The 13,194-nt window shown below is 51.3% G+C and overlaps 1 protein-coding gene across 2 annotated transcripts; it reads right to left on the reverse strand.

Moving 5' to 3' along the window:
* Window positions 1–214: 214 nt before the first annotated feature.
* On the reverse strand, window positions 215–13,194 carry LOC144740520 (little elongation complex subunit 2-like). 2 transcript variants are annotated; one of them, XM_078623370.1, is made up of 15 exons: window positions 13,152–13,194; window positions 12,390–12,546; window positions 10,579–10,683; window positions 9,735–10,104; window positions 8,313–8,432; window positions 7,473–7,610; window positions 7,163–7,273; window positions 6,348–6,510; window positions 5,541–5,713; window positions 3,829–4,834; window positions 3,265–3,443; window positions 2,387–2,516; window positions 1,731–1,812; window positions 1,517–1,567; window positions 215–958 (listed from the first exon to the last, which is right to left on the reverse strand). In XM_078623370.1, the coding sequence occupies exons 1-15, from the start codon at window positions 13,174–13,176 to the stop codon at window positions 652–654; spliced, it is 3,117 nt and encodes a 1,038-aa protein (XP_078479496.1). In that variant the 5' UTR covers window positions 13,177–13,194; the 3' UTR covers window positions 215–651. The 2 variants fall into 2 exon arrangements, with proteins under 2 accessions (XP_078479496.1, XP_078479495.1); XM_078623369.1 differs by having other exon boundaries at window positions 216–958; window positions 7,473–7,613.

Raw genomic sequence — 13,194 nt, forward strand, 5'->3', positions numbered from 1 at the left:
AATGGCCGATATTTAATCCATGCAGAAACGATCAAGGATTAATAATATTAACGTGTTAAAGCAAACAGATAGTCTACCGCCAGACTATCTAACTAATTTGAAGGCCAATGTAGACAAATTATTATCGAGGCTTCACCCCCCCCTCCCCCCGTTTCCTATGCATACGTACATTGTCAGTAGACCCCCCATACGCAAGCGTACGCATTTGGGTTAACCCCCCTCCATGCATACGTACTAAATGGATGGCCCCAAATCAAACTACATTACAAAGGAAACTGCTCAATAATTTTACACATAAAAAAAACATTTTCATTTTTGGCAAGTTGAGCACTCATGGTCAAAACGTGAGAGTTAGAATTCACACAAATCCAGGTGAACCAGTGAGGCACCTTTTCAGGGTGTCATTCTACAAATTCCTTACTTCTTAGAAAACAGCCGACCTCCACCCTTGACATATACAATTATAAATAAACACTTTTCCAGCTAGCTCATAAAAAACAATAATTGGTCCACGTATTATCCAACTCTGTGATGTCTCCAGTGCACGGTGCTTAACATTACAGCGGCAATCCAGTGCATGAGGGTTCGTAGATCACTCTTGCAAATGAGTTCTCACCTGATTAAACAAAATAAACTTTAAAATAAAATAAATTATTTTGGCAGCTGTGTGTTACCCCTTGCACCACACCGACAGCCACCCCTCACCTTGTTTGCGGTGCCACGGCATTGAGGCGAGGGGGGGAACGTTCCCGGGACACGGCCATACTGCGAGTGGAAGGGCAGCAGTAGGCAGGTGTTGATGGGCACCCAGGGCACGCAGGGCGAGCAGGCCGCCTTGGGGAGCTGCCCGTGGGCCGAGTGCAGGTTGTACGCGCTGCGAGCGCTGGACACGCTGCCGGACAGAGCGCCGGACACGTCTCCTGCCACGTGGCTCAGCAGGTAGTGTCCTGCAGGCAGGCTGCACACACGAACAAGAAACATGAATCACTAGATTTACCATAGATCGTTGGGTTTGCTCAACACATAACAATGCTGTGCTGCTACTAGGCTTCTATATTTACCAGTAGTTATACTTAATGCAATATTAATCATTATTCTAGGTAAATGATAATTAAATTAGAATACATTTTCAGTGGTTACGAATTTTAATCTGGTTAGTAATGCCTATGAGGTCAAGATGACACCTATATCTCACGTCCCACACTCTCCCATGGGCACACTCTAAGCCTTGTCATCTCTAACACCAAGTCCATCTCGCTCACCGCCATTTCACTTGTCACTTTTAGCGACCACCAAAGCAACTTCTCGTTTTTTCTCCCTCGGCCACCACCGACCAGGTCCCAGATCTCCTTTCCCCCCACTGAACATCTCTGCTCCCACGTGCAATCGATCACTGCTTCACGGGCCCTGACGGTCCTCCTATTTATCACTATAACTAAGACTCTCTCTCTCTCTGCATCGGTGACATGAAAACAGATTAAAAATAATACATCATAGAGAAGTCTAGAGAACGGACCTGTACAGCCTCTTCATTATCCTGTGAAGCAACTTCAGAGGCTCAGTGGGGCTGGAAAACAAACACAGTAACTCCATGAGATCATGACCAGCAGTGTGCACTTCACACATTGCAGTGGACTAATGCAATGGAATTTTGTGTATCTCTTATCTCATAGCTTAGTGTGATGTTATCTCTTTAGCTCCTAGAGAGCTCAGAGTGGTGCTGCACTTACTTGTAGTGCAGGCTGCGGCGCAGATCGGAGGAAGAGAACTCCTCCAAGAGGAGCGGCTCAGCGGTCAGCACGTCCACTCGCCCTGCACACGGCCACATTCGCACGGCGACGTCAGTCGCGCAGCAGCGCCCAGCACACGCTTCGGCAGCCACCAGCAATTCTACATTTACACCTGGAGGCCCCAAAAGTGTTTTTCATTTGAATGATGATTACAAACAACTTTACACATCAGCTGCTGCCAATTCACCTGTGCAACCCCGTTTAACGTGCCGCAAAGATTGGCATGGCCAATTCGCTTTCCAAATTCCCTTTCGAGCACCGACCTCCATTGGCCGAACGTGGCGGCTCCCAGCGAGCACCTCGCATCGCGCAAAAATACAGCGGTGCCGAGTCGTCAAGCAGTGCCAGTTAAAAATACAGTGGTGCCGAGTCGTCAAGCAGTGCCAGTTAAATCAAAGGGCCGGCGCAGCCCAGTGAAGTAAAGCGCAGGCACCGTTCGTGTCAGTCACGTTACAATCTCGTTAGCGAAGCCTTACACTCGTGCGGGAGAGCCCAACTGAGCCTGGGTGCTTATGGCATATTTATGTTTGGACTGCGTCTTCCTTTGCGCTACAGCCGTGATGTAGGGGTGTGTCTCGTGCTGCGTGCGACCTTACCCCTGTAGAACCAACTGTTACTGTTGAGCGTCGCCTCCAGCCAGAGTGCGCAGTCCTCCGCCAGGGTGTTTGCCTCGAGCCCGTAGCAGGCCTGGTACTCGGTCTTGGCAAACACGCGCACTGGCACTTGCTGTCGGCACCATGCACAGGACACACGCAATGCATACAAGGGCCTCGTGCCCACTGTGCATTTGCTGCTTTTCATGCAAACCAATACGAAGCTACAATTCCTCACTGTTCTGGTCGAGTCACAAGTGATTTGCTGCTCAAATGAGCATTTGGGCATCGGTGCTCATCTCCTGTTTACGCCCCTGCAGAACCAGTGATGAAAACTCAACATTCCTATGGCAGGGAGAAGTGTATGCAGGGTTGACTTTTGCACAAAGTGGTACTCATTTGATCGACTCTGGAGGAATGATAGGCAAAGTCAACCCCCAAGCAGGTTTTAAACTCTCAACCTTCTGATTGCGAGCCACCAGCATTAGGGTTAAGTTACTGCTGCAGTATCTTGTTTAACTTATAAAATCACTTCCTATAGACACGTGAATAGCCTTTGCACCCCGCTAAGACAGTGGATATCAAGATAGAGCATCACCATGCCTCGCTGCTGTGCTGCCACAGTGCACCGTGGTGCCCTGGGTGCCCATCGCTGACTACCGAACCGTCATCACCAACCGCACCTCGGATTAGCATGGTTGGCTACGTGCAGTGCGAAAGAAGTTCAACATACATACATCATCGTCAACTCATTCCCACACCGCTTTCCACAGCCTTCAGCACTCCCCTCCTCCACGTCCTTTCACCACTTCTTGCCGCCCTGTGTGGATGTGCAGACCGTGCGGTTGTGTGGCTCCTGTGTGAGCGCTGATGAGCCTCACCTTCTTCGTGGCTGTGCGCGAGGCCTTCCTGGGCCTGGTCTGGGCCCTGTGCACGTGCGTGCGCACCAGCAGGGGCAAGTCAGCCAGGCTGAGCAGCTTGTAGGCAACGTTCCCTGTGGCTGGAGGCACAAACTCCGACGCGTGCTCCTCCTCCTGCAGCAGTTCCTTAGAAAAGAGCTCTGTGGGACAGAATCGTCACCGCCGTGTGGGGGAGCGTGGAATGGGTGTGTAGGATCGTCGCCACCTTTTCCACAAACCAAACAAGGACGTATTCGCAGGGCTCTTATGCAAATACAAAATTTTTCCCATGACTTTTCCATGGCAAATTTCAGATTTTCCATGACCGCTACGGCAAGGGCACTGAATATGCAGTGGCAGAGTGCCGGCGTGTGGGCACCAACGTGATGGATTACACACCTCTGCTTAGAGGCGCTGTCTCTACAGCGGTGGTGACTCCGAATGGGAGCAGCGTTCTCTAGGAGCTGGAGCTCGGCTGCCCTGCCCCATGGTTTTCATGGGTAAACAAGAGTAATAATAATACATAAAGTGCACTTCTCTACTCACCGGCACCCTGCACCTCCGGTGCAGGCATCGCCTCCCCTCTTCCCAGGCAGATGTCACGGCTGCTCCCACCGGGCCAAGCACGGGGGGAGGTCGGAGGTCGCTGCTCACTGCCACCGAGCTCTATCGCCAGCGGTGCCATTGGTGCAGCAGGCACAGCCGTGCCGTGTAACGCAGGGGGCGGGGGGGGTAGCCTCCTGACGTGCGCCTCCATTAGCTTCGTTTGCATCTTGAGGATGTGTCCGAGAGGGCCCGTGTCTACAGATGCACTCCTCCTCTTCTGAGCGGCTTTGGTCGCCCTCGTGTGAGGGCTGCTCTGGGCCTTATCAGAGCCGGGCTCCTGGCACGAACCCTGTGGGGCCAAGGGTGCTGTTCGGCCAGAGCTCGCGAGGCACTCAGAAGTGAACGGCGCACATGGCCCCTCCTTATCGCCCCCCTTCTCCCCGCACACGAGCCGTTCGGGGCACCCGGCGGCGAGCAACCTTCGCTTCCTGCCGGCAGCGGTGGCGTTGTCTCCTTCATCAATGACGAGTTCTGTGTCACTCGACTCCGCGCCGCTCTCACTCGGCCGGGGCTCCGTCTCCGCTGTTCCGTCCGCGCCAGAAGAACTCAAGTTGTCGAGCTCAGTCTCCCTCGGCGACGCTTCCTCCGAGTCCAAACCAAACAAGGTCAGCGTGGACTTACTAGCAGCGGCGTGACCGCAATTGGTGGATTGAGCAGCCAGAAGGCTGGTGCTAGTTGCTGCCAGGGTCGCGGTGAGCCCCAGTGGAGGCCGCCTATGCTCCTCCGTGGCTCCGCTTGAGCCGCCGCCCTTCACACCGGCGCAATGGAACCCGCTCCGTGTTTCTCCGAGTTGCCCTACAACGGGGGACAGATCTTTGCCCGGCTGCTGGCAAGGGATGGGCATCTCATTGCCAAATGTCTCCATCTCCGTGTAGTCGCTCATTAGGTCCAGGCCAGCGTTGACCGCTCTGCTGAGTGGCATCTCCATGCGTCCGACGGGACACTCCTGCGTGGAAACACATGCACGAATTTACAACCGTACATACGCACACAGACATAAAAGCGTATGCCTGCGCTCATGCATACACACGCACACCACTATACAGCCCTGCAGATTAGCAAGTGCTGTTTGAAATATCTATAGAGGCTGGTATTGAACTCGAGGTGGTCATGGGGCTAGCATTAGGCCTAACCACATTTACCTTCTTCGTGCTGATGTTTACATAATCTGCCAGATACTTATTTAGACTGAGTTACCATACAGGATGCCAAGGTGGGACTGCTTTCCACTGAATGGGCAATACCATATTAAGGTGGGTACTGGTGATACTCCATCTCTACCCAAGGGTGTTGAGCTCACTATCTTCTGGTTTACCATCCTAGGTCTCTCATGCCTCAGATTGAAATGTGACCACCAGCCATCGACATCATTAACCAGTGACAGCCATCTCTTGAACGCATCCAGATATCGATCAGCCTCCCACTGGTATAGAATTATTTCAAAGCTTCTTGAACAATGTGGTCAAAAAAAGTTAAATATTACAGGGGCTTGAGGACATCCCAAGGTGAACTGGGAGTGATTCTGACTCCAGGTCATACAGCTTACCTGGTGCTGCCCATCATCATTAAAATCCGTAATGACTGAGATGCGGATCTGCCTGGGTGCACGATTTGTGTTCGTGACTTTATTTGCGTATGGCAGTCGGGCTCACCGGGACTGACGTCAGCTGCTCCAGCGTCATGGCCTGAAGGGCCACGTTGCTTGTGGGGTTCATCATGGCTGCCTCCAGGGCAGCCTGGAAGAATATCTCATTTCTCTTACGCACAGTCCACTCCTTGGGAGGCAGGGGCGACTCTATGAACACCAAGCTGTCCGTCTGCTGCCCTGCACGGCACGCACACACACGCACACTACGCCAGTGGCAGCAAGAATACACGCTCTACAGCTTCTCAGCACAGTGCACTCCAGCACAATTATTTACACAAATCCGCGGAGCAGTTTATAGATACAAGGATATTTTTTTAAATACACAGTGTTTTGCAGCCCATTGCACAACTTGGATTATTCACTGAAAAGTAGGTTCATAATTTTTATATGAACATTTTAAGGCGCTTTTAGAGTAGCTTTCATTTAGAAACATTTTATTGGGGCTTGGTGATCTGCAAAACACGTGTGAGGGTTAATAGAGATCTGCATGTCCAGGAAGCTCGGGACCACTGCTTGGAGCAGCTGCAATGAACGGTGTTGCTTCTCTAGTCTGCCTGCACCAGGGCTACAACCTGCGCTCCGCAGAGCTCCCACAGTCTGCAAGGCTGTGGGGTAAGTGCTCCTGGGGACTCATACATATAGTACAATTTTCACAAAGCACAAGATTCCGTGGCAGTCTGCAATTTTAGTTTTCAGTGTTGACAGTGATCCGCAGCACTGGGAAGGTTGGGAATCGCCGCTGTTAGCGGTCGCATTAAAAGCGTTGTTGCTCCTCGACTACGACGACTCGCGATGCGGCGCCAGTGCTGACCTGCGCGGGCCGGCAGTTGCCGCACACACACGGGGACCTCCCACGCATCCTGGAAGCTCGGGCCGTGATTGTTAAGCAGCGTGAACAAGGCTTGAGCTGTGATGCAGACCCTCACGCCATACTTCACCGCCAGTTTCTCCACATTCACGTCTTCACTCAGCTCCTGCCGATTGCGCGCACACACACAATGCGCTTCAGCCACGTGGTGCAGAGCAGTGTTTGGCACAGTTCAGCCCACTCAGGCTGGTAGCAGCTTTGTCTATTTAAAAAAGTGCAATAATAATCATGAACCTCGTTTGATGTTTCTGTAACTCCATTTTAATTTGAATGATTTTTTAAGTAATTTGCCCAAACCATTGTTTGTAATGGGAAATGTATTGTATTTAATATTATGTTCGTGAGTCGACGTTTCGCCAGTAATTACAACTCGCTTCATCAGGCGACAGCCAGATTTGTGGCTGTCGCCTGATGAAGCTAGTTGTAATTACTGGCGAAACGTCGTACTCAGATTGCAAATGGTGTGGCTAGCGCTCTCCAACACACCGGTGTGCTGTACTAGCGACGAATTGGCACGTTCTGTTTACGTGACAACCCTTACTAGTTGGCTGTGTCGGGTGGTGGCAGGTTTTAATGACACATTTATATATGTTTACGCGATCTAACTAAAAAAATCTCTTTTATGGAGGATCCCTCATAACCATGAAGGCGAGAAGCCCGCCAGAAAAAATGTAGGCTTGAGTAACAATTATTCTTCCGCTAACGTGGCTAAACAGCTCTCTCAATCAATGGAGTGAAACACAAATTGCAAGCGTCACCGTAAAACTCATCCCTTCAGAAACCAGAGGGAGCAGAGCCTCAGCACTGCTGGGCAATGTCAGCATGTTGACACGCAGGCCTGAAGGCACCTTTACAAACGGAACCTTTCCCTGCACACAGCGCGACACACACAGCATCACTCAAAGCACTTACACAGTATTACATGCAATATGACGCACACAAACAGAACATTACACACAGCGCCACACACGTAATACACACAGCACTCACAGCACTCGCACAACACACACACAGGCGGTGTGGCGTGAAGCAGCGTGCGATACGAGGCTGTCACGTGGTGGTGCCCACCAGGGCCAGCAGCGTTTTGTGGTGGGTGAGGGTGAGGGGTGGCAGGGATGTGGCACCCGCGCCCGTCAGCATCAGCGTCTCCATCACCGAGTAGAACGGAGGCAGGAGCTGCACTCTCCGCACGCTCGCCTCAAAATGCTTCTGTTGACACACGGCCCAACACACATTCACGCTGCTATACTTTGGAACATTTCACACTTCGCTTTTACATCTAAATTTGTAATTGCCATTGAACTCCTCCTATCCATCATCCTTCATCCACTAAGTCTGTTACCCACAGAGGCTAAGTTATCAGATTTCAACACAATTTGCAATTTTTTTCAATAAAAAACATCATCACGGATATAGAGCTTATGAACAGGGTGGCCCACACGGCTACTGCTTGCCTTTATAAAAACATATCCGGGTGGCGGTGGCGATACACGTGGTCTGTAAACCAGTGCTGTGGAGGTGAGGGTTGGTGGATTACAAAAATGTGAAACTCCTTTCCCATGGGCTTCAAGTTGCCATATCCTGGCTGGGCCAGAGAAGCAGTACAGCAAGTGGACTAATCGCTATCTGTTTTCATCCTGACGGGGATATAATGTTGTCCCCTTGCACGTATGGGGTTTCTCCGAATGCTCTGGTTTCCTTCCACAAGTATAGTCAACACTCATCGTTCATTAGCTGAAAACATTTTAACGTAAAAAAATATTCCTATTACTCTGTGTGGCTCTCCTGGATGTATTAGTAAAAGTAGGTAAAAGTAAAGATGCAATTACATTTTCTGCTGAATGTGATTGTGTTCTCTGATGGCAGCGTTCCGCAGATAGAGTGCCATGCGTAGCGAGTGCAGCGCACCTGTGTGTAGAGCGCAGCGGCCGGACTCATGTGGTCGTAGTCGCCGTGGTTCTGCTTGGCCGCATTGTGCACGAATCTCAGGAACTCCGGGACCTCCTCAGCCACGCGCTGCTTCAAGTGCTGGGTGTCCATGCCGATGGAGACCATCAACAAGACTGGCTGAACACTTCTCCACTTCGGTAACAAGGTGGGAGCTCCACAACTTAACTTTATGGTAATCTTTTTCATATTCTTTAATTTTACATCGCGTCATTTGTGCAAATTGAACCTCAAATCGCTGTAGAATTTGGAATGCGTACAGTTTTCACACGGAGGAGCGGGAAACCACATGCGGTGGGAAGGCAGCCAGAACTGGCGTAAACAATTTCCCAAGCTGTGTGATCTTATATAGGGATGTTTTAACCAACTCCTGCTGATTTTACTTGAGGCAACATACCTTTGAAGCTTCATCTTAAAGTGTTTTGAGATGTGCTTTGAGACTTAATGTGGAAGTTACTTTACGCAAAATGGTACTGACGATGACTGGTGGTAAAAATTATGCTAAAACCGAGATGGAGTGGGTAACTGGCCCACTGCACACCAACGCCTGTTAGCCCCCCACAGCAGAGCTCTCGGAGACCACGACACCCAGACACAGCACGGCTGTCATGGACCACAACGACCACTGTACCAGTGGCAAATGTGGCATCACAAAAAAAGCACAGAGGTGAAGCAGAACAGCGCTACCTTTCTGCAATGCATTTGCCCTTCAATGTTGAATTTTCCTTGTTTTGTCTCACATGGACTGCATTTGGTTTGTTACAAATTGTAAGTGATGTGAGCTGTATTTGGTTTTGTTGAAAAGCAGTTTGAATGTGATCTCAAATACACCACAGTTCTGATAGGTTGGAATTGGGTCACATGGGTTAAATGGCATTGTCAAAGACAGTCTCTCGAATGAAAAACAATGGTGGTTTACTTTTATATGGCAATGAGTTCACAAAAAAGATCTTCAATGTAATAATGTATTGGGCTTGTTACTTTTCAAAGTTATATTAATGTTGTTCTACAATGTTTGGATCTTATAACTTCACAGCTAGATAGGGGCATACAGCTCTTACTGATTTCATGAAGCAACTCAACTCTTAAGTGAATCCCCAGTGCCAGTGCATCTATTCTGGCTGAAGTCACCATCCCTCCAGTCCCTTACAGTCCTCCCCTCCGGTGTGCCCTGTCACACCTCGCTGGTGCATGTGTGTGTGTAGATGCGTCTGAAACTGGCCTTGTTGTCACCTAAACACAGAGCTGCCAGCTCTGAAGGCGTTTCCTGAAAACGGATTCAATGAAACGCACCGCAGCTTCCGCAGCCACCGATTCAGCTGGGAACGTGTTTGTGCCAATGCGACATAGCGCCCAGCACCCAGCGGGGAGCAAGACACCGACCTGGAACTCGAGTCGCTGGCTCCATCCTCCCCTGAAGCCGTCGGGCCCAGCCGCACCACCGGCGAGGCTGCACTTCAGCAGGTACAAGTATTGCTTCTGCTCAGTTTCAGTGAGGGCCGAGTAGCATGGGTAGGGGACCCTGGGCTGGGGCAGGGCCACGGCTCGCACCGCCTGTCCCTGCGGGGGACTCGCCGCCGGCCCAGCATGCGCCGCCGTCCCGGGTCGCGCGGGGCCCCGGGCCGTGTGGGCCGCGTCCTTCCGGGCGGCCGCCGGCTCCTCCGCTTTCCTCGGGCTCTGAACCGTGGCGCCGGTCACCTTTGCTCCGTGGACGTCCGTGTCCCTCCCCCGCTTGTGGGCATCTCCACTCGCTCTGCGGATTCACAGGCGGCGTAGAGGAGCACTCTTCATCAATAACACTACACGCGTTCTCGTCCAAGCTGCTGCAGAAGGAGCTCTCCTGCCTTGGCGCGATATTCAAACAACTTTACATGATATAACACTCATAATTATGAAAATAAATACTTTGCTGTGTATTACTTAAAAGTCAACTCCTTTAAAAGAGACTTCTGGTCTCAATGGAAAATCATCTAATTATAAAGGACGTTTATGCACAGTGTAGATAAGCAGCAGCTAACAGCAAGTCAGCTTTGCCTTTAAATGTTCTTGCATCAATGCATCATGACATTGCTGCTTGCCAATACTTGAACCCGTGTTTTCAAGCGCCAAGTGACAACTGTGCATCACTAGATAGTAAAGCGAATTACTACTTATCTGAGGAACTCGACTGATTAAATAGGGAGAGGCAACTCAGCCTTGCACGACGCTGTCAACACGAGGCCATCACCTGCGAACTGCCTCCCACTGCCGCTCCAACGCTGGGATGAATGAAAGCTCCTCGTAGAGGTAGTTTGAGAAGAAGACCCCGACCCCATTGCTGGGATCCACGTCCCTAGACACAGACAAAGATCCCCCGTCTAGCCTCAACAGACTGTTGGGGCAAGTGCTGTTAGCGAGCACCTATGAAGGCCGGAAGGGTACGCGAGGGGGTGGGTGGCCAGCACCACGTCCCGAGAGACCACGTGGTCACACGCACCACGAACACGGCGGTGATGAACACAAAACCGTCGTGGGCCGGGCACCGTGAGCACTTCAGCACCCACGTCTGGGTGGACAGGGGACTCGCTCTGGAGGCTGTCAGCTGTCACTCACACGCCACTCGCATCGACCTTACCCCCGTCACTCACATCACTCGCATACCACACACATCCCACTTTGTCCACAAAGTTTTCAGTTTCATTTATTAGGTGTAGCCCTGTGAGCCATTCGGCTCTTGAATCGTGTGCAACCGCAACAAACAAAAAACATGAACAAGAAAACATCTTAAAGTGACTATGTGACTAAGTACTAACAGAAAATCCAAGAAGAGACAGAAAAATATTGCAGAAAAAGCACCGTACACCAACGCTGTGTGCAAAAATCCCAGTGGGATGCAAGTCAAACAACAACAACCACAAGCCAACTTCGGTTAAGGCCATCAGTCTAACTCCGTACTACAACAAACAAACATGGCCAAACCAAAAAACTTACCGAAACCACCAAAATAAAGCCATAATATCAATGTAACCGTTATCATAGGAACTGGCCGAATTTTCACAATAAACGACATAAACAACATGTACTACCAAACCCTGCAGCCATAAGCTGGCTACATGAGTCACTCCACAACAGCAGGAGCATCAGTCGGGAGTATTAACAATTTTCAATGCACTTGCTGGTACCGATGAGCATGGTTGGCTACGGACGGTGCGAAAGAAGTTCAATATACATACAACATAACTGAGGGGGCATAACTTTAGCAGTTACAGTACTTTACTTTGCGAGTTCAACAAAAGTGACTTATGCGATAACCACCTGAAATGAGTAACTGTCCTCAAGTAACCGTGACGAGGCGACGCGTTCAACAACCACTCACTGGCAATGTTGCCTCCACATCGCCCAGCGTGGTGAAGCTAAGCAGTGGCTGCGCCTGCATGTCGCTGGGATGCATAACAGGTGCTCTAGGCTGCTGGCTCTAGGCTGCTGGCTCTAGGCTGCTGGCTCTAGGCTGCTGGCTCTAGGCTGCTGGCTCTAGGCTGCTGGCTCTAGGCTGCTGGCTCTAGGCTGCTGGCTCTAGGCTGCTGGCTCTAGGCTGCTGGCTCTAGGCTGCTGGCTCTAGGCTGCTGGCTCTAGGCTGCTGGCTCTAGGCTGCTGGCTCTAGGCTGCTGGCTCTAGGCTGCTGGCTCTAGGCTGCTGGCTCTAGGCTGCTGGCTCTAGGCTGCTGGCTCTAGGCTGCTGGCTCTAGGCTGCTGGCTCTAGGCTGCTGGCTCTAGGCTGCTGGCTCTAGGCTGCTGGCTCTAGGCTGCTGGCTCTAGGCTGCTGGCTCTAGGCTGCTGGCTCTAGGCTGCTGGCTCTAGGCTGCTGCGACAGAGAGCCGAGCCCATGATGTCTGGACTGAACTCTTCCCCGACATCGGTGCTCACGGCCTTCACAATGCAAACCGCACTGGCTGGAGTGGTGAAGTATGGCCACACGACTCACGGGGGGCAAAACGCCACCCCCCCCCCGGGGTCACGCGAGGTCACGGTCACGGTGACCCCGGCGCGCGACTCCACCCACCAATCAATGTCCATGCTCGTGCCTCTTCCGGGTCGTGGGTCACGCCGGCGGAAGTGGCGCGGGCCCCACGTGGTCGCGTTGGGCCCACGTGGAGGCGGCAGTGGTCGCAGCAGCAGCGGTAGGAGGAGGCTCACCCAGCAACACGGAGCAGCTCCGCCTGGCCCACGACCCACACACACACAAGGGGCGGCAGCCCACCACCGTCACGCCACAGCCGGGAAGCAGTGGTTCGCGCATTGCGCTAAAAACCCGGCCACCCAAGTTGGATTCCCGTGTCTCTATCCTGCACTTGACCGTCACGGCGAAGTGCAGTACAGTCCGCTCTACAACAAACTCTGCCCATAGCCGGTAGCGCCTTTAGCAGTGGATTGACAGAATTGAATGCGACAATAAAAGCAAGTTTACAATAACAATGCAGTACCATTGTGTATTAACTCGATTGCACCACCACAAACAATAACAAGCCCGGGCTTCGGACGACAGCCGTTCCAGTTAATGGATGTTCGGCGTACTGCAAATAAATACAAAATAAAAACGTTATTCCAATTACCAGCTAACGTTTAATTCAATATTTACTGTTTTATAATGAAAGCACTCCACGTCCTGTATTTTTATCTGAGTCGGCGTGAAGCAAGATTTGGAAGGTTAAAGCTAATCCTGACGCCCTTGAAATGTCACGACTGTAGCTTCTCGAAGACGTCCGAGAAACGAGGGAAGACGAGCGGCATTAACAACGTGGAGCCGTTTAAGCGCACGGCTCACCGAATTCCATAGACAAAAAGAGCATCCAGCTTCAGAGTTGCTA

Source organism: Lampetra planeri, unplaced genomic scaffold, assembly GCF_965212315.1.
Source record: "Lampetra planeri unplaced genomic scaffold, kcLamPlan1.2.h2 scaffold_2248, whole genome shotgun sequence".
NCBI lineage: Eukaryota > Metazoa > Chordata > Hyperoartia > Petromyzontiformes > Petromyzontidae > Lampetra > Lampetra planeri.